General features: G+C 46.7%; 2 protein-coding genes and 1 long non-coding RNA gene across 6 annotated transcripts in view; 1 reads left to right on the top strand and 2 right to left on the bottom strand.

Moving 5' to 3' along the window:
- The window catches only part of LOC104913525 (uncharacterized), a 33,883-nt gene extending 28,154 nt beyond the window's left edge, over positions 1 to 5,729 (bottom strand). Inside the window, exon 1 of the mRNA XM_085238225.1 lies at positions 5,074 to 5,729. Coding sequence (XP_085094351.1) covers positions 5,074 to 5,688 — 615 coding nt within the window. The 5' untranslated portion in view covers positions 5,689 to 5,729. The remainder of the gene's footprint in view (positions 1 to 5,073) is intronic.
- Positions 5,730 to 11,278: 5,549 nt separating this feature from the next.
- GOLGA3 (golgin A3) overlaps positions 11,279 to 23,120 on the top strand; it is a 27,643-nt gene continuing 15,801 nt past the window's right edge. For 2 of the 4 annotated variants that reach the window (XR_014887088.1, XM_085238810.1), the window contains exons 1-9: positions 11,279 to 11,419; positions 12,819 to 13,167; positions 16,276 to 16,557; positions 17,390 to 17,502; positions 18,631 to 19,325; positions 20,449 to 20,560; positions 21,110 to 21,416; positions 22,004 to 22,206; positions 22,583 to 22,720. Coding sequence is in view for 3 of the 4 variants with exons in the window: in XM_085238810.1 (XP_085094936.1) it covers positions 13,035 to 13,167; positions 16,276 to 16,557; positions 17,390 to 17,502; positions 18,631 to 19,325; positions 20,449 to 20,560; positions 21,110 to 21,416; positions 22,004 to 22,206; positions 22,583 to 22,720 (1,983 nt within the window). In the remaining variant the exon portion in view is untranslated. The remainder of the gene's footprint in view (positions 11,420 to 12,818; positions 13,168 to 16,275; positions 16,558 to 17,389; positions 17,503 to 18,630; positions 19,326 to 20,448; positions 20,561 to 21,109; positions 21,417 to 22,003; positions 22,207 to 22,582; positions 22,721 to 23,120) is intronic. The other 2 variants (XM_085238811.1, XM_085238812.1) reach the window with 2 other exon arrangements.
- LOC146543161 (uncharacterized) overlaps positions 21,154 to 23,120 on the bottom strand; it is a 19,401-nt gene continuing 17,434 nt past the window's right edge. The window contains exon 3 of the long non-coding RNA XR_014887089.1: positions 21,154 to 21,289. This is a non-coding gene — a long non-coding RNA (uncharacterized LOC146543161). The remainder of the gene's footprint in view (positions 21,290 to 23,120) is intronic.

The following is a 23,120-nucleotide window of genomic DNA, read 5'->3' as shown; positions in this document are numbered from 1 at the left end:
AGTTCTGTGGGTCTGAGTAGGGCCTCAGGAATTTTCAAATGGAAATTAAGTCAAATTAACCTTTTCTTCTCTCAAAATTAAGACCTCCTTTTCATTGGTAATGACAGGAGCAAGAGTATTTGAAGTGAAGTATAACACCATTTGCTGCCGAGAGCTGTATGAGGAATTATCATATTCTTACATCAAGTCCAATGACTTCTCTTGACTGCTGGATAATCATTCTACGTATTAACACAAGAGTCTGTAGTGCCCCATCCCCACCCCACCGTCCTCCTGCCATGGGTTTCTACAAGCGGATTCTATTTTACATTTAGTATTCCTCATTCCCAAGGAATGACCTAAAACATCTTAAAACACAGCTGATACAGTCATCCACATTTAGCCATCAGGCCAGTTATTTATTGATTGTTTAATATTGATAGACCAGATATCTAAACTGACCCAGTAATAATAATGACGAAAGGGCAGAGCTGCTGTGCCAGATGTGCCATTTCTCTAACTCTGCTGCTGCAGAGTAGCAGCTCAGGTACCAACACCACGCATTCTTTAAGAAGAGGAAGTAGGAAGAACATTCCACCATCATTCCTGTACTCAAAGAAGCAAATGAAGAAGGAGAGTAATTGTTTGCTGGTTACTACAGGAAAGATTGTTTGCTGGGTCTTTTTAAACCAGTACAACAGGCTTGTTTGCTTCAAGCTACTTAGATATTAAAGAAACAAAAATGATTTCAGCTTTTTCATCACAGGGATTGCCAGCATCTCTAGAGGTGCAGCACTCTTTCACCTTCTTCAGCATAAATGTTCCCTCCAGAAGTCCTCTGCCACTGGCTTCCTTCTCTTACCTTGATGGCATCCCCCATCGCCAGCCCCAGCAAACAAGAGAACCGTGGTTCAGCCACACAAAGAGAGAGCCCCACGTGCTGTGCTGGACTCGAGGCCAGCCTCATCCATCTTCTCTACTCTCAGTTTCTTCAGTGTTTCAGTAATTACAATATTCAGGACTGAAACATTGTGGACGTTATTGCTGCTTAGCGTGAAGTTAACAAGAGAGCCAGATTTACAACATTCTGGCCAGACAGAGAATTAAAAAAAGTTACGAATGATTGCCCAGTTGCAGGCATACATACTCCAGGATCTTATTTTGCCAGAAACTCCACATGAACTTTAGCCTCTAGGAGAAATCCGCCTGCATTTTTCTAATTGACATACCAGTCAGACCAGTGGCAGGACACAAACGAACACGCATGAAAAATTAAGGTTCAATGACCCAAATCAATTATGTGTTAAGGGCACTGCTCTGGACTCAGTAGGAAATATTTGAAACAGGAAAAAAGAACTAAATTGAATCATTCATTGAACTGACCTGGAAATAAGACAGAAATTTGGTAAATAAGTTCAGAGCAAGCCACTTTCATGTAGTGATGGTAGTGGATTAAAAAAAAAAAATTTAAAGGGGGCAGGGGAGAAAGAAACGAATTTCTTAGACTCGAGTAATGTTTCAGACTTCTATGAACAGTGCAGTAAAACAAAGCGATTCTCACACCTTCCTTGCGCACAGGTGATGTAATACAGTTTACTTCCAGAAATAAAATTATATTTTTTAAAAAAGCAGTTTATAGAAATCCTGAAACCATATCTTTATCCAAACAGGACAACCTACAGCTCTTCTGTATCAAATAAAAGCGACCATGTAAAGCCAGAATATCTTCTGAGGACGAGGACCAGATACAGCAGCTGTGGATTTTTGTTTTTAAGCACACAGGCACGAGGTGGGGAGAAGTGACTCCACTGCTTCAGGACATCAGAACAGAACTGCTTCCCACACTGGCCGACCTCCCAAGCTCTGCTCGCAGTACCTGGCTGCCAAGGTATGTTGTAAATGCAACAGGAAGAAGCTACAGCAATTCATCAAGGTCTAAAGAAAATAGGAATGACCTATCATTTTTCTTCTCCAAAAGCACAGAGTACTTTTACAAACAGCGATGAGATTAACAGACAGTGAGCTTCTTGCCAACAAAACTTTCAGATTCTTCGAAGGTCCCTTATTTGTCTTGACTGGTTCAGATTCTTGGGACAGAAACACAGTGCTCTGTAGAGACCCATAAAGTAAAACCTACCTGGAGCTACAAACCCTGCTCATGTGTTATGAAATAACCCCTACACCTGGCAGCTGGGACATGAACCAGATGTGTAGCACATCCGGGCAGGAGCAGGGCTGCTGCCATCAGCACTGAGCTGGCTGAGGGATGGACTTTTCCAGCCTAGCAATTGTCCAGAGAGATTTCATCAAACGTATCTCTTTTGCCTTCCCTTTTCTTAAGGCAGAGGTTGACCACGAACGTCCTCAAACCTACTGTTTGTCAGCTTTCAACACTTGAGCGTCTGCATGCCCTTCCCTCCCCAGTCAGAAGTGCATATTTTGCTGCTCCAGTTGCATAATTCCCTGATTCAGCTGCATGCTTGGTTGGCCTGGCAGGAGCCTGGGACAGTCGTTGAGATTCTGGATACATTGCCAATTGTGCAGTGTGCTTTGTTGATGGGGGCCGTAGAATTTAATAGCTGAAATTTCATACACTTTACTAATCAGGCCACATTCTTTGCTAATTGAGGTGCATATTTTAGTAGTTAATTTTTTTTGTTGTTTAATCCTTCACTGATCTTGGGAAGGATCCTGCTCCCTCTGAAGCGAACGGGAATTTTGCCATGGTCCTCCCTGGGACTGAGACCTTCACCAGAAGGCTGGGATCACTGCAGATTTCTTCTCTTGAAAGAAATAACAGAGACTTGATATTTTTTTAAGCCAGCAAGTGAATGCTAGGTGAAAGATGGCACTGACATAGAGACCTATTCCACAGGGATTTGATTAAACAGATAATATTTTATGGGCATACAGAGACCTGGAATTTTGACTATGTGCTTCTTTCATCAGGCTTACATTCTTCCTTCCTGGATCTTCCTCCTGGATAAACAAGCCACCTCTCCACACATCTTCTTCCATCTGATAAAGACATACAGAAGGAAACACCATACACCTTATCTTCAAATTATCTCTCGTTTGCCCTAACTCTGATTCTTATGTTGCTGCAGTCCTCAGCTCGGGGGTTCCAGAGAAGGCTCTGTTTTGCTACAAAACCTATGTCAGCACCCTAGAACACAACCCTAGAACATCCCCACGGCCCTCAGCTCTGACTGGCACAGACCACCTCCCTGGATGCCCAGCTCAGCCTGCCATCCCTCACACACACAGTGCCCGTTCCAAGGAGTCTGCTGTGGTTTTCATACAGCTAACTCCACGCAGGCAGATAATTCATTTCTCATTTTTGCTAAATCGAACCAGATTTGAACTAACCATTTAGAGGATTTTTTCCTAGCACAGCAACGCTATCAGAGTGTAGCCCAAACAGATAAAAATAATGAAGCCTACACAGACCTTGACGAGCGAGGAACAAGTACAACTTAATCAAAAGAATAACAAAAACAGGGAGCAAGAGATGTGTGCGTGTGTCTACATGCATGAATTTCACTGTATCATTTAGGCAGATAAGCTATACAAAATGCCTAAGTTTTATTCTGCAAAAGAAATTGTCCTGCATGTTTAGAGACTACAGGCAGTGCGCAATCACATGAATAGCTGACACGGGAATAAGGCATGCCTGGGAAAGTAAGGGGGAGGCTGCTGCTGCTTCCTTAGGGAGGCACTTCTGCTCTGGTACCTGTGGTCAGTGCTTAACTGGGAAGGTAAATGGTCCTGGCTTCAGAACCAGAGGTCAACGGGAGCTGGCTGGGAAACACAGGAAAAAGACAAATCGAACAAAGTGAATAGGGATTGCTGATGCACAGTGTCACACCGTTGAACTCACACCCAAAGACACACGACAGCAAATATTTGTTCCGTCTCATGACTGTCCAGGCAAAATTAGAACGAAGCACAGGAAGGATGTAACAACTTCGGACAGGGAGCAGTTATGCAGTGTAAGTGTGCAGCTGGGTGCCGGAGTTGTTCACCCCCAGAAACAAGCCTGAGGGAAGGGTAAGTTTCCAGGTTACATGTTGCAGTTCTAAGTTAAAAGAGAGACGAGACAAAAACCCACAGCCGTACAATTCTATAGATTAAAGTGTGCAGCTTTGTGAAGTTGGTACTCAGTACTTTAGAACCAAGATCATGGCTTAAGAAGTTCTTGATAGCTATCTTCACGTGAGCGAGATAAAACATTTTCATTTCAGCCACAAAGTCACTGCTGAGCTGGTATGTGCTGTGGCAGGCTGCATACCATGCTGCTTTCCCCCCGTAAAGCAACCCCCCACATTTCTTTGACTTATTTATACATAGCTGAAGAGATACTTTTATAGAATATTATTCTCTTATAGCATAATGGCTCATATTTCATAGATCTAAGAACCTCCACCAGGAGCGTGAAATCTTGCTCCAACCAAGAGCCCACAGGGGTCCCCACAAGGGCAGCGGGTCGGGGCCCTCGCCCTTCTCGCAGCACCCAGCTCCCTTCGCCCCGCAGCCGCCCGCTGCTCCCGGCACCGCTCCGCCCCGCCGCTTCCCCGCCGACGCCCCCGGCCGCTACCAGCGCCCGTCCTGCGGAGCGCCCGTCCCTGCCGCTACTCACCTGCTCTCAGTACCACAGATGTGCACGAGGCAGGAGAGCAAGGGAGGGTAACGCGACGCGAGGTGCTTGGGTTGGGTTCCCCGCGCCAAGCTACCCCTCGTTCTGGCCGCCTTTGGGCGAGCGCTCCGATTTCTGCCGGGAACGCTGATATATCGCTATCCACGGCGCTTGCCCCGCGTCCGCCCGTACCGAATCGGAACGATCCGAGGCAGACTCCCGCAGCCGGCCCTACGCAGCCGGCCTTACGCAGCCGGCCGCAGACCCCACCCCGGGCAGGGGCCGAGCGCAGCCCCGCCGCATCTCCGCGTCCCGGCGGATCGCGCCGAGCCCCGCTCCCGGCGCAGCCTTCCGCCCGTCGGGTGCGCCGGCCCCGACCGCCCTCCGCGCCGCGACCCCGCAGTGCCGCGCCGTGCATCGCGTGCCGCCGGGGGCGGGCAGGGGCCGCCCGGGGTTACCTTGCTGCCTCCCGCCCCGCCGAGGCAGAGCGCAGCGGCCGCCGCCAGGACGAGCCCCGCGCCGGTGAAGCTCCGGCCCATGGCGCGGGGCGCTGAGCCGAGCCGAGCCGAGCCGCGCTGTGCCGTGCCGTGCCGTGCCGAGCTTTGCGCTGCCGAGCCGTGCTGTGCCGAGCGGGGCTTTGCAGAGCCGTGCCCTGAGCGGGCGCCGCTGCCAGGGACCCCCCGAGCCCGGCCTCCCCGCCCCTCGCCCCCTCCCCTGGCTGCTCTCGGTCCCTGCCCTCCCCCGGGGGGCACCTGCGACGCGGGGCGGGGGGACCAGGGCTGGAGGGGAACGGGGCTCGCAGGGCTTTGTCCTTTCCGTACTTGGAAAGCGCCGGGCTGCAGGCGGCGCGGCCCCGCGGGCAGCGGGTGGAGCGGCTCCTGGGGAAAGTTCCTCCTGCGGGGAGACGGGGGCGATGGGGACCGCGTGCTGGCGGCGGGCAGGGCCGTGCCTCGGAGCTCGGGCAGGGTCAGAGGAAGGGGAAAGGGGAAAAGTGCTCGAGCCTTTCCCGGGGGGGGAAAATCACCCCTGCTTCGCGTGAGCAAGGAGGGGAGGGAAGGAGTGCCGCCGTGCATCCTAGGGAGCCCAAAGAGAGGGAGCTGCGCAAAAAACACCAATCTGCGTCCCGCAGCCGCGTAACCTTTGTGGAGGTGATGGGAGGGCAGGGACACTCCTTATTCCGTGGCATTTTGTGGGTTGCCAGCTGAAAAGCTCTCTCGTCCCCGTCCTGCAATGAGCACCAGGCAGCCCCACAACCCCAGCGCTGAGGACTCTCAGGTGGCAGCGAACACCAATTGCCAGCTGCAGTTAGTTCTCATATTCTGCAGAAGTTGTTGCAATGATTTAGCATAAAAGTAGAATTTGGGGTCAAAAGATTGTGGTTTTACAAATGGCAATGGCTTTATGCTTGGAGCTCTCTTCTGGAGCTCAGCTGCATGCACACCCATGAAGCAGCATGCAGACACTGCCAGCAGCAGGTGGGTGCAGGTTTGGTACACCTTGCCCAGAAACCTCCTGTGCTGGCCCTGGTTGGATAGGGCACTGGCATGGCACGTCCCAAAGTCCTCCTTCCCAAAAGCAGGCATTCACCTGGCTTTTGAGGGACAATAATTAAAAATCCCCACATAACACCTTCAGTTGGCTGATGAGCCCCAGGTTTGGAGGGGATCAGGGATGGGATGCTGGTGCTGTGTTGCTGTGTGTGCTCACCCCCTTCTGCACCAGCCCCTCCCCAGGGAGACCTGTGTTTGCTCAAAGAAGGGCACATGAACAATATCTCGGTAGCTTAATAGGATTGGTTTTCTTCCTTGCACCGAGGGCAGAAGAAGATGCAAATAATTCTTTGTATGGTCAATTCTTATTTTACTCTTTTCTTCCCAGGGCAAATGTTGTGTAAATGGTGTTCCCAGGCTATGACCCTGTCAGTTATTTGCCGTGATTGCTCGTGTTCAAATTTGCATTTTGATCCTCCTGTGTAATATTTCTTTGAGTTCCCTGTCAACCAAAACGGCACATACAACTGCATGATGTCTGTTCTGAACAGCAGAGAGCAAAGGGATTTTATTTTTCCCAGCAGAACGCTTCTGCCTGAAGGGCAGTCTGGGCTCTGTGGCACAGCGCTGTGCTGTGCTGCTGTTCTTAACACCGGCAGTTAAACCTCAGGGCAATGTCACCATAAATGCATGTTAAGCTTTGAAAAATCCCTGAAACGAGAAATCTTTTCCCACATGAGGTTCAGTGTGACAGAAGTAAATATAGAAATTCCTTCTGCTCTTTCCTTATGTTGTCTTTGAGGACATAAGGGCTAGCTGGCAGGAAAGGGTATTCAAAAAGTGGGTTTTATTGTCACTTGGACAGACCTGGAAAAACAGTATAGGAAATACCCAAACGAAAGAAAGAGAATGTGCTGAAGTCTGGCACTGCAGCACCCTTTTTAAGGATCTTACATCCCTGTTATTTGGATTCTTTTCCAGGGGTCATCTGAGTGCAGGCACCCGTAATCCTTCTGAGGCAAGCAGGCAGTGCCCTGGGCCGTGTGCTGCTCCAAGCTGCAGACCTTGAAGTGCAGCACAGACACAAATGTGCGTGGGTTTCTTGTGTTTGTTCACTCAATTCTTGGCCCAGCCATTTCTGTCTGTATGTCTGTGCAGATCTCAGCATCCTTCTGCCGGCAGGACCTGCCTGCACAACACTCCATCACTCTGGCTTAGCAATAGCTTAGCATGCAGAATGAAGGACCAAACTGAGAGCAGTCCGCTCAGAAGGATTTTCAGCTCAGAACAGTGACTCCCCCTCCCCCAGGCTATAGCTTTTATGGAAATTCTGCTCTATATTTGTGAGCTGCGGGACAGTGCATGGACATGGACAACTTCCTGCTCGAGGGAGCACATGAGACAAGGACCAGAAGATGTCTGGTTGCCTGCTGAAGGTGTCAGGCACGAGGCCAGGCACACGGCAGAGCACTGAGCCCAGCAGAAGCACTCCCACCACCCTCCCAGGGAACATCTGGCTGCTGAGCCAGCTTCCACAGTGTCTGGGGAACAGCTGTGCCAGGCAGCTGGGGTAGAGCAGAGGGATTTACTGGAGGGATCGAGACAGGGCAGAATGGTGAACGGGACTTTGCTTTCTGCCCACTCTTTATTCCCTACCCAATGTTTTCCCTACAGCCTCACCTTGCACATAGCTGCTGCAAAGCCCAGCTGCTCGTCACCGTGCACTGGAAAGGTGCATGTCCCCCAGCAAGCAAGATGGAGCTTCTTCCACATCTGTTGAGGTATTCTACAGAGAACAAGTGTCCTGCTCTTTGTGCTGAACGTCCCGTGAAGGAATTCCAGGCTTGCACACTCCTTTAGTGAGTCCTTCCAAGGACTGGCTCATGCTGCCTGCTGCACAGTGCTGTCTGGGGGCTCTTGGAGTCCCTGAGGGGACACTACAGTGCAGTAGAACAGTAGCACTTATGAATTAGTGGGTGCAATTTCAACGTTTTCTTAACCAGGAACCCCAGGCTGGGAAAGTCATTTCCAGGAAAGAAAAACAAAAACTTCTTTCTTTCAGGCTAACAGAAAAAATCATTTATTGTGTAAAACCTAAGCTTAAAACCACTAAAAACCAGTAATTTCCTTTCCCTCCCTCCACACAACACATGAATTGATACATGGAAAAGAACTTTCTGAATTAGTTTCCTTAAATACATAAGGCGTCCCGACACCAGAACTAACCCTCATGACCCAGGGACACAACATTGCAATATGCCTTGGAAATTAATGAGCTCTTAGAAGTTTGTTTTTCAGAACAGCTGCTTTGACCAAAGAGAATGTAGCTTTAAACAGGAGGAGGGCATTGGCAAGAGACTTTCAATAACAAGCCCTTAAATCTTAGTTTATTCTGATTGCAAGAGTCCCCATCTGCAAATCTTCCGGTTACACAACACTGGTTTTTATGTTTTCACAGTCTTCTTTTGTGTAGGATAGAGGTTGGTTAAATTCTGAGTGAAGCTGTTAAATCAGACACGCCACAGTTCCATCAGTCTCTCCTCTGTTCATAGGAATGAGTCAGGAAAGTAACACTTCAAATCCTTATCGCTGTTAAAATAGACACGCTAAAATTGTTTAGGCAGTGGCGTATAAATGTTACACGCATATAAATAACAGATCTGTAAATAAAATAAAAAATAAAATATTAAGGCAGCCTTTCCTAAAGCCCATTGCCGAAGAGCTGGCACCAGTCACATGTTCTGTGTTTAACACAAAGCCATTTTCTGCTGGGAGGGAAGAGCTGGATGCCGGAGCCTGACTGCAGCCAGCCAGTAATGGAGCTTTTTCTGTGTGGTTAGCATAGGTTTCTTTTTTAATGAAGTTTTTGCAGACTGAATGACACCAAATAATAGAAAGATGTAAGCAGAAAAGCATGCAGTAAGCAGAGGGAATTGGAACGTGGTGTTGTCAGTGGTTGGGGAGTGAGATCTCTGCTAAGGAAATATTTAAAAAAACATGTTTGTAGCTTTAATAGCTGTAAGAGGAAAGCGCCCCAGCGGCTTTGTGCTGTGCAGAGAGTGCCACCCTCTGCTCCTGCTGAGCACAGAGCCCTGCTCTCCCACCTCTGTCCCTCTTCTGCTACTTCTGAGACATCTGCTCAGAATTTGTACTTGTAGAAGCAGCAGCCTTTTCTTGGAATGCTTTCATTCTTCATGACGCCAGGAATAGGCTGAATTCTGCAGCTCTGTGCAGACAGACTCACTGCATTTGACAGAACTGCTGGTCTTTGCTCCACCAGTCCCTTAAGAAGGGGAATAATGAGAGGGCAGGTGTTTTCAGCTGAGTTTACCCAAACACCCTGATGGACAGGTAACTCTGTATGTGGTCTGTCTTACCCTAAAAGCTGTCAGAGCCAAAATAAATAAACCAGCCTTCCCCTTTTAGGGGCAAAGCCTTATGGGTTCCGAATAAGACAATTCCTATTAAGGTCTGAGGGAGCTCACTTGCAGAGAAGTGGCAGGACAGCCCTGCTTGGCTGCCGGGTGGAGGAGAGCTGTGTCAGCTGTGGTGGAAGAGCTGTGTGTGCATTGTGCATCTGAAGGGGAGAGCTGTGCTTGGGAAGAGGGATTTCAGTAAACTTTGGGAGATGCCATTGGCTCTTTCTCTGCCGACAGAGGCTTCAGGACACACAGATACATCTCCTGCACAGCTGCACGAACCTTTGCGCTCCAAGGTCTCATGAGTACCTGATGATTCTCTTGGCGCTGCAAGCAACTAGCACGACACCTCCCTGTCCTGTTGAAGCCTACACTACTGACGATAGATATCTTTCAGTCTGAGGGCTCCTCGGTCTCCTTTGGGCTGCCTGCTGCAGCTTTGTGCCTCTTTTGGAGGCAGACCCTGAAGCAGTGGTTATCCCTGGCTCTGGAGGCTTGGTGCCATGTGGCAGACTTATAAGCAAAATACTTTGGAGATTTGCCCGGGCAATAAATTGTCCCAGAGACCTGACAACAAAACGAAGAAGCAAATACAGACACATATACAGACTGAAAAACTGCATTAGTGACTCATCCGTTCTTAATTTGAGCTCTCTGTGGGAGGCAAAGGTCTTGCTTTACATCCTTACGATGGGCAAAAAAATGAATGAGGGTGAAACATTGAAGTCTTCCTTACCACGCAGTCCTTGGCATTTCTGTAGAGGAGTACTCAAGGAAGGAGAGCGCAGAATAGCTGCTGCTCTCTGAATCCTAATGTACATTTTCTAGGTATTTGTGTAGGTCCTTTACTATGACCTTGTTTGTGAATTTGTGAGCAGCAAAAATGTTTCACTCAGAAAACTCTCTAAGAAGACCATGCCGAGATGCACACTGCGCAGCCCTTCCTGATCATGCCCCTCCCGTCCCTATCCTTGGCCAGCCACCTTGCCAGCATCAATTGGATCGTGCTTTCCTGCACTTCTACTTGCAATAGCCCTCTTCCTCAATTTGCTTTAACGTTCTCTTCGAAACCTTGCCTTAGGGGCTACCACTGCATGAGACGTACAGGAAAGCGCCCTGCTAGGGCCCTCAGCACTGTGGCAGGAGCCTGGTTAGCAGCTCTGTGAGTTCTTTAGACAATTTAGACTCCCTGGTGGTTTGGGCTTTGCTGTCTTCCTGACTTCTACTTATCGAACGGCCTTCTTTTAACATCACAGTAGGAAACAGCTGGAAGTCAATCACCTCTTCCCTCCAGATCCATGGAACAAGCAGGCTCTTAGAGTGACCGAGGGTTGCGCACACAAACCCGCCTGTCACTGACGCGGCACAGCGCGGTGTATGTGGGGACGTGCTGTCACGAAATTCAGTGCGCGTGAACAAATCCAGAGCAGAAAAGTTGCGGAAAGCAATCAAACGGGAGAAACGAAACCAAAACCGGCCGGCAGAGCAGCGCGGTGCCGCCCCTCCCGCAGCGCGCGGCCCGCAGCTCGCGCAGGTCAGCCGCGCCCGGCCCCGCCCGGCCCGGCAGGAACGCGCCCCGGAGGGCGGCCCGGCCGAGGAGGCCGCTCCCCTTCCCAGCGCTGCCGGAAGAGTCCGTCCGGAAAAGCCGCCGTCTCTCCACCGGGCCCGGCGGCGGAGGCCGCCCTGCCGGCTCCCCCGGGCCGCCGAGCTCCCGCCGAGCAGCGCCGGGCCCGGCGGGGCGGGGGAAGCGCGGCGGCGGTACGGGCCTCGCGCGGCCCTGCGGAAGCGGCGGCGGCGGCCGGCGGGGAGGGAGAAGCGCGGTGCACCGCCGCGCCCCGCCCGCCCCTTCCCGCCGGAGGCAGCGCCACGTCTCGACAGCGGGCGGGCGGCCACAGGTCTGCGCGGGTCCGGCCGGGTCGGGGACGGAGATGGGGGCGGCGGGCGGCGGGGCGACGTGCGGTCCGAGGGGCTTCGCGGCGCCGCGCTCCGGCCCGGGCCCCGCCTCCCCGCCGCGGTCCGTGCTCGGAGCAGAGCGAGCAGGTTTAGCGGGCTCACAGCCGGCTTCCCGCGGCGCGTCTGTGTGCGTTACGGGTGGGTGCGCGGAAGGGCTTGGAAGCCGTCGGCCTTTCGGCGTTTGGGGTTGGGTCGCACAGGAGAGCCCGGCTGCGGGGAGCTGCCCCGCTGTCTGTGCGTCGCGTGCCCGGGGCCGGGCGCTCCGCTCACCGCCCGCGCGGCCTCAGCGAGAGCCGTCCTGCCTTTGTCTGCGGCTCCTCAGCCCGCACGGCAGCTGTTCGCCTGACGGCTGCCGTGAGCTTCTGACGCGGAGCGCCTTCCGAGGCCGTGAGCTCGTTGCCTTCCTCTCCCGTGGAGATGTCGGTTCTGTGCCCGCAGCTCCTGCTGCTCCCTGAGGGCTCCCTGCTGTGGTGCTTACGCGGCCTCACTCTGGAGATGGGGACGCGGCGTTGCTTACGGCGTGTGTGTAGAAACGCACCGAACGTAGGCCTGGCCTGAAATCCCTTCCGCCACACAGAATCGCGGGTTCTGCTGTTTTGGTAATTGCAACGCGAGTTCAGCTGTCAGTGCCTGTTTGAACATTTTGACAGCCGCAGTGAGTGCTTGCAATGGCTTTTGTCAGATGGCGTCAGTAGTCCGGGTTTGTGTACAGGTAGGAGCTGAGTGCAGGTTATGGGATTTGCATTCTGTGTTTGGGAATCCCCTCCTGACTCCCCAAGGCACTGGGCAATCCCTTCCCTGCTGCTGTGCTGACTTTGGCCAGGCAGTGCACCGTGTGTGTGCCGCTCGCTCTGCGGGCAAGTAAACAGCAGTGATGTCATTTGTATAAAATAGCCCTGGTTCCCTCTTGTGTTGTGAGCAAAGGATTTGAACCAGGATGGCAGTAGGTCCTTGGAATGAAATATGTTATGAAAGTCTAGACTGTGACTCACAAAGCAGAATGCAGCTCTGAGTGCTGTCTGGCTTGTGAAAGCCGACGTGAAAGAGAAGTTTCTGTTAAAAAGGACAGTGATCTTAAATCGGTCTTCTTGCTGAATGGTATCTCATTGCCTTATTACACTGATCTATTAATGCAACTGAAAAATAGAAGGTGACAAAAATGGTGTTAAGTAGATCATTTCGTATTCAGAGAAGTTGGATAGCTGGTGGTATTGCATTGTCGCTGTTACTGTCCTACTGTCCCATCTGCTGGTTCTGTTTGTTGAAGTTGGTGGGCTGGTGGGCAATCTGTGAGTGCTGCTTGCTTTTTAACTGCTGTTTTCGAACTGTGCTTGTTTGTAGAGAATGCAGATCCTTGCTGATTACAGCTTTCGCTGTAAGCTGTTTTCATGATCTGGAATCATCAGCTGCCTGCTGCTCACCAAGAGCTGAAAGCTCAGAACCGTGCCCCTGCATAACGCCTTGATGCGGTTGCTGATGGAGAGAAACTGGACTCGGTAGTTTGCTTGGCAGCACATTTAGAAGAAATACTTTCCTGTGATCTGGATTGTTTTTACCATGGAATCCTCGTCCATGCAGCAGGATGTTCTGTTGGACAACAGGAGCAGCAGTGGGGCTCCTGGCACCTCTCAAGAACATGGGGATTATAACGCCAAGTCAGCTTTGTGTGTTACAGGAGATGAAGTTAACAGTAAGTTATTTCATATGAACTGCATCATTTCCAAGTCTCACAAGGCTTCCCTGCTACTTTTATTTGGGTGGTGCTGAAGGACATTTTTGTCCTTGAGGTCAGAAATTTTGTGTACAGCACTACGTAGAAAGTTTAGTGAAGGCCATGACTCTGCACATGAGAAAACTCTTCTGTTTTAAAATTAATTCTTTCAAAACAAACCTGCGCTACCCAATACTATCAGCCACCAACTGAGCACGTGCTGCTCACAGTGTTACTCTGTCTTCTGAAATCATTTCCAACCATGTATGCGTGAAGCTCTTCAGAACTGCCAGTTCTAACAGGTCAGAAATGGAGTATTTGATTCTAGTATTTAAAGTTCTAAGTTAAAACATATTCAGAAAGTCTCTCTAAACTTGCAGTGTAGAAGAGAAATGCTGGCATGTACTCCCCAGATTATCTCACCCAAATTATCTCAAAATAATGTAGGCAGGCACTGTAGTAAAATAGTCATGCAGCTGCTCAGAAGAAACATAAAAGTGTACAGATCTGAGTAGATTACGAAGTCATGGAAGAACTGAGGTTGGAAGGGAGCTCTGTGGGTCATCTGTGGTCTTATGCACAGAGCATTGCAGTCACAGTGCTCAGGGCTGCCCAGGCCCTCATCATGCTGGGTTTTAGAAAATCTCCAAATCAACAGCTTTTCTGCCCGTGCTGTCACTGAACTGCTTTCGTTGTGAAAACCTTCTGTGTTGATGTTCCCATGTTTCCACTACAGATAACGAGGGACAAGTTGATATGAAAGGGGTCTGTGTGTTGCAGCTGCAGCGTACACTGAAGGAGGAGGATACAGAGTGCTTATGTTAAAGGAACTTTCTGTTGATACAGAGGGGATCATGTGACAGAGCTGTTAGTCTTCGGTTCTCCTGTAGAATCACAGACCTGTTGCATTGTCACGGGCAGGAAAGTGGAGTCCTAAGACTATGTGCACTTATCATTCTGCCCTTTGTCAGAGTGGCAGTGTAGCTGCGTGCTGATTCATTCATCTTTTATGAAGCCAGAGATCACACTTTCCTGTCTTGGATATCATCCAGACTGTCGAATTGTGGCTTGTAAATAGGTAATGTGTGACTCCAATGTTTTCAGTTAAATTCCATCTCTTCCCACACTTTTCTGACCACGATTGTATTGACACCATTGCCATTAAATTACTTTAGTTCCAGACATAATATAGATGCTGGCCTCAGGAAGTTGCCAGGAAACCATTCTTCCAGAATTTTGCTCCAGTATCTCTTTTTTTTTTTTAATCCATGTGTACCACTCACAGTTGTGAAAGAAAAAAATATTAATAGAGTATAGGCTCAGTGCAGTCATAGCTGCAGTTTCAGAATTGTAGGCAGATACTATTTCTGCACGTGCAAGGTGTTGTTATTCATAGCACTCGCTCTCTTTAAAATTTCCTTTTTACATTCCTAAGCTGCAGTTTTAAAATGTCTTCATCTGTACCTCATGTTGGTTAGTCATTTATAAAGCAGTTCCATCCTCTTTGCTCCTTTGCAACCCGGTTGTACACATCCCTTCTGTCTGGTGAGCTGCATCAGAGAACTGATTTGGGCTCAGAAGGGCTGCACATGTTCCCTGTATGACAAAGGTGATACTCAGAGCATTTCAATTCAAAGCATAGGGAGCTGATACGCTCAGGCCACCTGCCATGAAAAGCTGTAGATTTTCTATGCACGCTGTTTCCTTGGTCAGAGCCCTGCAAACATCCCTGCTGGGGTGGGTGGGTGTCTCACAGACACAGCAACAGATGAACAGCAATGGAAAAAGCCCTGCTTTCTTTCCTACCTTTCTTATGGCTGGTTGTACCTCAGGTGTGCTTTCATGTTCACCACAGACATGCACAGCTTTATCTTTTTAATTGTTTTGCTTTCAGGATATTGCAGGGATTCATCATGTGAGGGTAACTGGTCAACAGCAATATGGTGAAGGACTGATGTCTAAGTCAGTAACTGAAGTATTTAATCGCGTCACCAACTTCCTGTATATGGGTCTTAGAAACACTTCAGTTCTGAGAGGATCTTTTTTCTAATTGAATGTTTCTCATTCTCTTATTTTTCCCACATCAAACTTTTTAAAAAGAAAATGCAAGAAACTGTGTTTTCAAGTCTGCAGCTCGAGGGAGGGGAAGTGGAAGACTTGATCTTTCTACTTGCACATACCTGGTGGTCACACATGCTAAATATTGTCAGACATATTTATGGAAAGCAACAGTGGCTTCTTCCACATTATTCTCATGAGTTCTGGTTATCCCAGTGATACACAGTGTGTGAGCAGAAAGATGGGCTGCTTCACTTCTCTGCTTTGACAAGGTTTTTTGCAGAGGTTTAATGTTGCACATTTGAAGTTAGATGTATAATTCTGCTGCAGCAACAGTTCCCTACATGGAAGTAACCCCTGATAGAGCAAAGTAAAAACGTGTGAGAAACACAAACCTACAAAGTACTGGGCTGGCATTAAAGAAGTATCTTCATGATGGGAAAGGAAATGAGACAGAATTGGTACCAAAGTGGTTCTTGAATTGCCTTCTAATTGCTAGATTTATTACTTTGATTCACATAAGGATTGCTATCATACTTTTGGTGGAAGATAAACTATGTGAAAATTGTAAGCTAATCTTTGAAGCTGTGCTTGGCTCACGTGTGGAGCTGGGTGGGTGGGTGCTCTCTGTCCCCTTCCCCAGGGCTGTGCCCAACAGCTGAGTCACCATGCAGGGCCTGCAGTGCCTGAGTGTGGTTGCAGTGGCTTTGCAGTGTGCTGTGACAGAGGTTGTGTTGTGCGTGTTGGTGTGTAGTGCTTTGAAATCTAACAAGATTTGTGTGAAGCTTTGAAGATATTTTATGATTGCTTTTGAGATCCTGTTTGAAGGCACTGTGTTCGGGCAAATCAAAGGTATTTCATTTTTTAAAATGGAGGAATATCCCCTTATAACACTGTGTTTTCCACTTACTGTCTTAGCAATTCCTGTATTCTTGTCCAAAGACAGCAGCATTGGCACTGTGTGTGGATGGGGCTGTAAGGATACATGGAGTGGTTTACAGCATAGCTCAGTGAAACTTTCTTTTCCAGCCACCAGTGTTAACCTCAGCGAAGTGCCAAATGAAGAGGGAAGTCTGGAGCTGAACAGCAAAGCAGAAGCCTGCCAGAATGGGCCAGAGTTGCTCTTCCCTGACTCTCCCATATCTTTTGATTCCACCAGCAGTCCTCAGGGTCAAGAGTCATCCCCAGGTGTGCCTGGTTTCCATGACAGCCTAAGGAAGTCTCAGGGAACTAGTGCTGAGGGCGTAGCTCTTAGAAAAGAAGCTTTGCAGTCTCTCAAACTAAGCCTTCCCATGCAAGAAACAGAATTGTGTAAGCATCTGTTTATGATGGTGCCCCTGCTTTCCATTGCTGCATAAAGCTTTTTTCTCTGAGCCTGACTGTGGAAACCTCTACTATCATTTCAGCTTGGACTAAATGTCGTTTTTGCAGTAAGCTTTTACTTTGAACTAAAATTCATTTTCTTTCAGTATACCACCCCCTGCTGCAGCTAAAGCACGTGCCTTAACATTTAGAAATTATTCTCACGCTGGAGGGGGATCTATGCTTTCTGGGATTGAGGCTGTTCTGATCTTCCTGCCTGATTATGGGGAGTAACAGGTGACAACAAAGCAAAAGGAGTCATTTTGAGCTAAGTAATGAAGAGGAAGAGGAGAAGGGAGGAGCCTTTACTGTGAGAAATCTAATGCTGCACAACATTTGTGGATTGTTTTTTAAAAGCATTCCTACTGGACAGACAATGTGAGTTAGCAGAGTAAGAGAATATATCCGTTGAATAGTCTTTCTCAGACCTTTAAGGAATGAGCAGACTGTGCAGGTCTGCCTTAGCTATTCAATTTCAGTACTGCCCAAAGTGCAGAACAGGTGAACAAAACTTGCTGTAGGATCTTTCTCTTTTCACGTATACTCAGAGGAACTACAGCACTGGGAAACTGGACAAACTGAAATACGCAATCATTATCAATGCTTACACAACAATATATTAGAAGAGAACGTTTTGGGGTGCATGCTATTGGGCTTTCCTTGCATTTCTTGCTTAAGCATGAAGCATGTTGCTGGTGGTAGAAGGGGCTGTTTCCTTTTGCATCAGATTTGCCTGTTGCAGTTTTCTTTTCTTAATTGTAAAGATACCCTTCACTTACAGGCTCAGTAGAATCTTCCCTCCCACTGGAGAATGAGGAACAAATACGACTTCAAGCAAGAAGACGGCTGGAAGAGCAGCTCAGACAGTACAGGGTGAAGAGACATCAGGAAAGAGTGAGTAGCACACAGCAGGTGTTGTAGCTTCCATAGTTGTTGGTAGGTTTGGAAACTTCATGCTCTCTGTACTTTAAATTATGTTTTCTATATTTTAAAAATTTAGTTGCTTTTCCAAATGTGAAAAAGCATGTTTTTTGTTTTTTTTTTTTCTTCTGGATGTACAAAATGTGGTTCTGTTACTGTATTGGTAACACACCTTTTTTTTCTTTTTTTTTTTTTTTTTACAACTCAGAATATGAAAAAAATAACAGAACTGAGATAACCTTAAACTTAAGAAAACTCTAATAGTTATTTCAAATCTTATTTATTTAAATTTTTTTTCCTCTATCTTTCTGCTAGTTTCAGCTGGAACTTAGTTGGTTTTTCCTTCACAGTGCCTGGTACGATGCTGTGTTTTGGCTTTAGTGAAAAGCCATACTGATAACACACTGATGTTTCTAGTGGCTGCTGGGCAGTGCTGCACAGATCCAAGGCCATTTGAGTTTCTCACATTGTTGTGTCAGTGAGGGGGGCTGAGGGACACCAGGAGTTGGGAGGGGATGGAACCAGGACAGCTGAACTAACCCAGCCAAAGGGATGTTCTGTGCCATAGGACACCATGCTAAAAGAGAAGCCTGATAAGGGCAGGGGTCTGGCTGGGCAGGCAGCTGCTGCGTGGGTACTGGCTGGGGGTCAGTCGGCAGGTAGTGAGCAATTGCTTGCACATCACTTGTTTTCTGTACATATGTATTTATATTATTATATCTATTATCCTATTTTCCTCTTCCTTTTTGCATCTTAGTAGTTTTTATCTTGACCCACAAGTTCCACTTTGTTATTTGGTTGTTGTTCTTTTTTTTTTTTTTTTAGTTCTCTCCCCCATCCCTCTGGGGGAAGGACAGTGGTCAGGACAGTGGTGCTCAGCCACCTGCCAGCTTCAGCCACAACAATCTTTCTGTTCATTTTTAGACTCTACCTTGATCATGAGTCTTGATAGAGTTGATTGCTGACAGTTCACCTTGTTCATGAAGTGATGCAGAAATATAAATATTAATGTGAAAGTTCAGAGCTTCAACAAAATAAATCCTTGACATTAGTTCAGGTGTAACATTCTGGAATTTACTGGAGTCTCTTGGTTTCTTTTAGTCTAACCAGTCTACATCCAAGAGCCGGCCCTCCAGCACTCTAGATCCTGAGCTGATGTTAAATCCAGAAATCTTACCAAGGGCTAGCACTGTAGCAATGACGAAAGAATACTCCTTTTTGCGGACCAGTGTCCCCAGGGGGCCGAAACTGGGAAGCCTGGGACTTCCAGCATCTTCAAAAGAGAGAAAGAGTTCAAAGTCTTCGAAGTCCAGTAAGATCCGGTCCTTGGCTGACTACAGAACTGAAGATTCAGGCTCTGGAAGTTCTGCAGGGAATCTTGCGGCTACCGATTTACCTGGTGGGACTTTGAAGCAAAGCAGAAGCGGTCCAGCATCAGTTGTTTCTGAGATTAGTCTGCCTTTTGACACAGATGATCGAATAGAGGATTCCTCCTTGGCAGGAGATAGCATTTCAGAGATTGATGGAAGTGAAGTGGGAATGAGGCTGGATGGAAATGAAAGCGACAGCTCTACCTACAGCAGCGTATCAGGAAAAGGGCTGTATAACAATTTACCAAATTCAGAAGGCAAACAGAGAATTCCATACACAATAAATGGTCAGAAGATACATCCTGATGCGATAGGGCAATTTCCTTCCATCGGTGAAGTGCTACAGGCTGCAGCAGTGGAGCACCAGGCCCAAGAGCAAGAATTTAATGGGGAAATACGGAGCCGGAGAGACAGTATTTCTAGCAGGTAAGGAAAGACTGACATACAGTCAGATGGTTACCAAGCATTACACTTTTTTAGAGTTGGTGGTCTATTGCTCTTCTACTAACACTGGATGAAACTTTTGTTCATTATGATCAAATCTGTTTTTAACTTAGAGATTCTAAAAGAAACTGAAAGATCACCGAGTATCTACTGACTAAATGTGTTTTAGAGAAAGATAGTTTTGGCACTGATAGGATGTTTTAAAAGTTCTGCTAGCAATTGCCTCCATCTATATTTGCTTTGCATTTATTCACAGACCCTGATGTGGCATTGGCCTTTAAGGCCTGAAAGTGTTGACATAACTGACTCAAGCAGTGATGATCATTTATGATCATTTATGTGATCTTTCAGACCTTGAGTCACTGTGTAATGCTAAGAGTCCTGTCTGTAATACTCTTAGTCTCTGCAGCCCTTGAGTCTAACAAGCTTACATGTGTGTGGTAGGTGTTAAACTGATTATAGGCAAGCAAGTGGATGACTGCTGAAGGCCTTACTGATGCAGTTATTTGTGTGCTGTTTTTTTGTTTTTTTTTTTTTAAATCACTTGTCTGCAAATGCAATGATTGAAATATTGTGCAAGCAGTTTAGAGATTACCCCTTCCCTGCTTCAGAGTAAAGTGAAGTTTCATGAGACATTAGGGTAAAATCAGTTGTCACTGATTGTCTCATCATGGGCTTAATTCTCACAGAAATGAGAGAGAAGTTCTTGTCAGTTTTCTCTGGATTCCTCAGCTGTGTATGGTGGAAGGAGAATAAGAAAACCCTTCTGCCAAATACCTTCTCTTCCTTGTTTTGCACTTCTTGTTGTTACCTTGCACTTCTGTAAAAATAACAAAAGTATGGGTATCACAATAAACTCTTAGCTTCCTACATTTGCAGCTACTACATATAAAACTTCAGTGTGAATGTAGTTTCTTTCTCTTTAGATGGTACCAAATTTGTTCCCCTCTTTTCTGGATCCGTCAAAGTTGGAATGCATGTTGCTAGGTCACATGGGAAGCATATTATCTTATGGACTCTGAATACCTCTGAATTTTGCAATGCTGTTGTTTAGCTAGGTGAGTGCAGTATTCTAACCCTTAACTGTGTATGGATGTCTCTGCAGTGTATCTATGGAAAGCTCTGTCGCAGGAACTCATGACGAAATGTTGCAGGTGCTAAAGGAGAAGATGAGACTTGAAGGACAACTAGAGGCACTTTCTGTAGAAGCTAATCAGGTAGAAAATGAATTTCTGTATTTAGCAAATTATGTTAATGTGTTAATTAATTTTCGAGGGCTTCCTACTCTTAGGGAAGTGTGTTTTGTAAAAACATTGTTGAACTACTTGCATTACAAGGATGTTTAGGGAGATAAAACCAGTAAAGCTGTTGAAAGGTTTAAAAAAAAAAAAAAAAAGGACAAAAGCAGTCTAGAGATGATAAATACAGAGTTGTGCTAGTGATTGTCTGTACTGCTGTATTTTCAATTTGTATTGACTAATGGTGTAATGTACATAATGCAAAACATTCTTACTTAAAGTGTGGAAATAAATCTTATATGCCAATAGCCATGTCAGGATTTATAACAGAAACATTGTGTGGTTTGTCTGTGCTGTCTTCTGTATTTTCTTTGAAAATTTGGTAGGCAAGATGTTCTAAAAATCATTTTTTGAAGTGACAAAATGACCTTTGCCTTAGCAAAGTCATTTTGCTATGCATCTTCTGTAGTCAGCCATTAGTGTATTTTCTGTTAAGACCTTTGTGTTTTATTTTTGGGACGCATTCAGGCTCTGAAAGAGAAGGCTGAGCTACAGGCCCAACTTGCAGCTTTGAACATGAAGCTTCAGGCGCAGGTGGAGCACAGCCAAAGCAGCCAACAGAAGCAGGAATCGCTGAGCTCCGAAGTGGCCACATTAAAGCAGTCTTGCTGGGACCTGGAACGAGCAATGGCTGACCTGCAAAACACCCTGGAAGCAAAGAATGCTAGTTTGGCTTCTTCAAATAATGATTTGCAGCTAGCAGAGGAGCAGTACCAAAGACTCATGCTGAAAGTTGAAGATATGCAAAAAAGTGTTCTCACCAGAGACAGCACAGGTGGGCTGATGTAAATTGTGATCTCTACAATTTTTATATTCTAGAAATACTTTTATTTTGACATAATTCTGAAGCCCAAGAGCAAGAAATAATTTTAATACGCATTGTATTGATGTCATACTAGCAAAAAAAGTCTGAATTTTAAGGTGATTGCTTTTTATTTTGTGTCACAAGTGCCACAATTTGCAAGACACTGCCAGCTTGGAGAGGGAGGCGTAAGTATTTAATACTGTTTGAAAATGGACTGATGGTTTTTAGAAACGTGTACAAATATCAATTTGTAATGATGAATCTCCATTTCAGGGTACCTATCTGCAATTTTATTTTTTTAATTATTTCATATCTCTACCCCTTAAAAAGCTTAAAAATTACTCATTTATTTTAATTTTGTTCTGGTTATGGCCCTAATTTTTTTTATTCTAGAATTTCGGCTCACTTGGAATAGCCAATCTTTGTGCAATGAGGTGCATATGTTTTTGATCAAATAAATACGGTGTGAACACAGCAATAAGCCTTGAAAACCTGTGCATGAGGGCAGAGTGATGGTGTATGATAATCCCTCTTCTTTCTTTTCCTTTTTTTTTTAGTTCATGATCTGCGACAGCAGTTAGCTTCCTTACAGAACCAACTTCAGAAAGTGCAGCTGGAACGAACCACGCTGACCAATAAGCTGAAAGCATCTGAAACAGAAATCACTTCTCTCCAAAATGTGCGCCAGTGGTACCAGCAGCAGCTGGTGCTCGCACAGGAGGCTCGAGTCAGGCTGCAGAGCGAGATGGCTAATATACAGGTGGTGTGATTTGCTTCATGTAGGACTGAGGACGTTGTTTTCTTAGTTCTATCGAGGGGATGTTGTTTATGAACTCTGATAAGGGAGCCTCTCTCTGTATAATTCAGGTGGAGAGTAGAGTGGGGGGGGGCTGGTTTGGTTTGCATCATGGTGTGTTAGGTCATATCGCTACTGAAGCACAAATATAACCATGTCGTATGTTTGTGAAGAACTGTAATGCCATGTAAGTAATAGTTGAGATGAGGCACAGATTGTATGTTTTTTTTGTTTTTCCTTTTTTTTTTTTTTTTTCCCCTTTCCCCTGGGACTATGACGTTTTTTGGCTGAATTTTGGCTTTTCTTTCTAACCAGTGTATTTTTTTCCCCTTCCCTTCAGGCTGGGCAAATGACCCAAGCAGGTGTGTTGGAACATCTCAAACTGGAGAATGTGGCATTGTCTCAGCAGTTGACTGAAACCCAGCACAGATCTATTAAAGAAAAGGAACGAATTGCAGCACAGCTGCAGAATATTGAGGTAAGGCTGTAGATGGTCTCTGCAGTTTATATTCTGTTAAACTTGTGTATCTAGGTTCTGCAAATGTTGTATTTGAAAACTGAAGGATTTTCCTTCAGGGCATTGAATTTTGCTGCTTCTACATCTCATAAGCTAGCAAGGGCAGCAAAGCAGCAGGTTAGTGGAAGCTCCTCATCTCTGGTGTTGCTAATAGCAATTGTGTCAATAACAGGAAATTTTATTTCATGGAGTAGCTATGGCATCTCATGATCTTCTGGTCCAGAATTTTCTATATGGCTTAATTATAATACTTCAAAGATTCTTTTTATTTATATCTTGTCAATTTAAAAAGTATGCAAAGTTATTTAAGAGGAATTCAGATTGTCACAAGTATGCAAGACATTCACTATTTTTTCTGATG

Source organism: Meleagris gallopavo, chromosome 17, assembly GCF_905368555.1.
Source record: "Meleagris gallopavo chromosome 17, MGAL_WU_HG_1.1, whole genome shotgun sequence".
NCBI classification, from domain to species: Eukaryota; Metazoa; Chordata; class Aves; order Galliformes; family Phasianidae; genus Meleagris; species Meleagris gallopavo.
The sequence above is the reverse complement of the archived record's forward strand: the minus strand, read 5'-3'. Positions and strand labels throughout refer to the sequence as shown.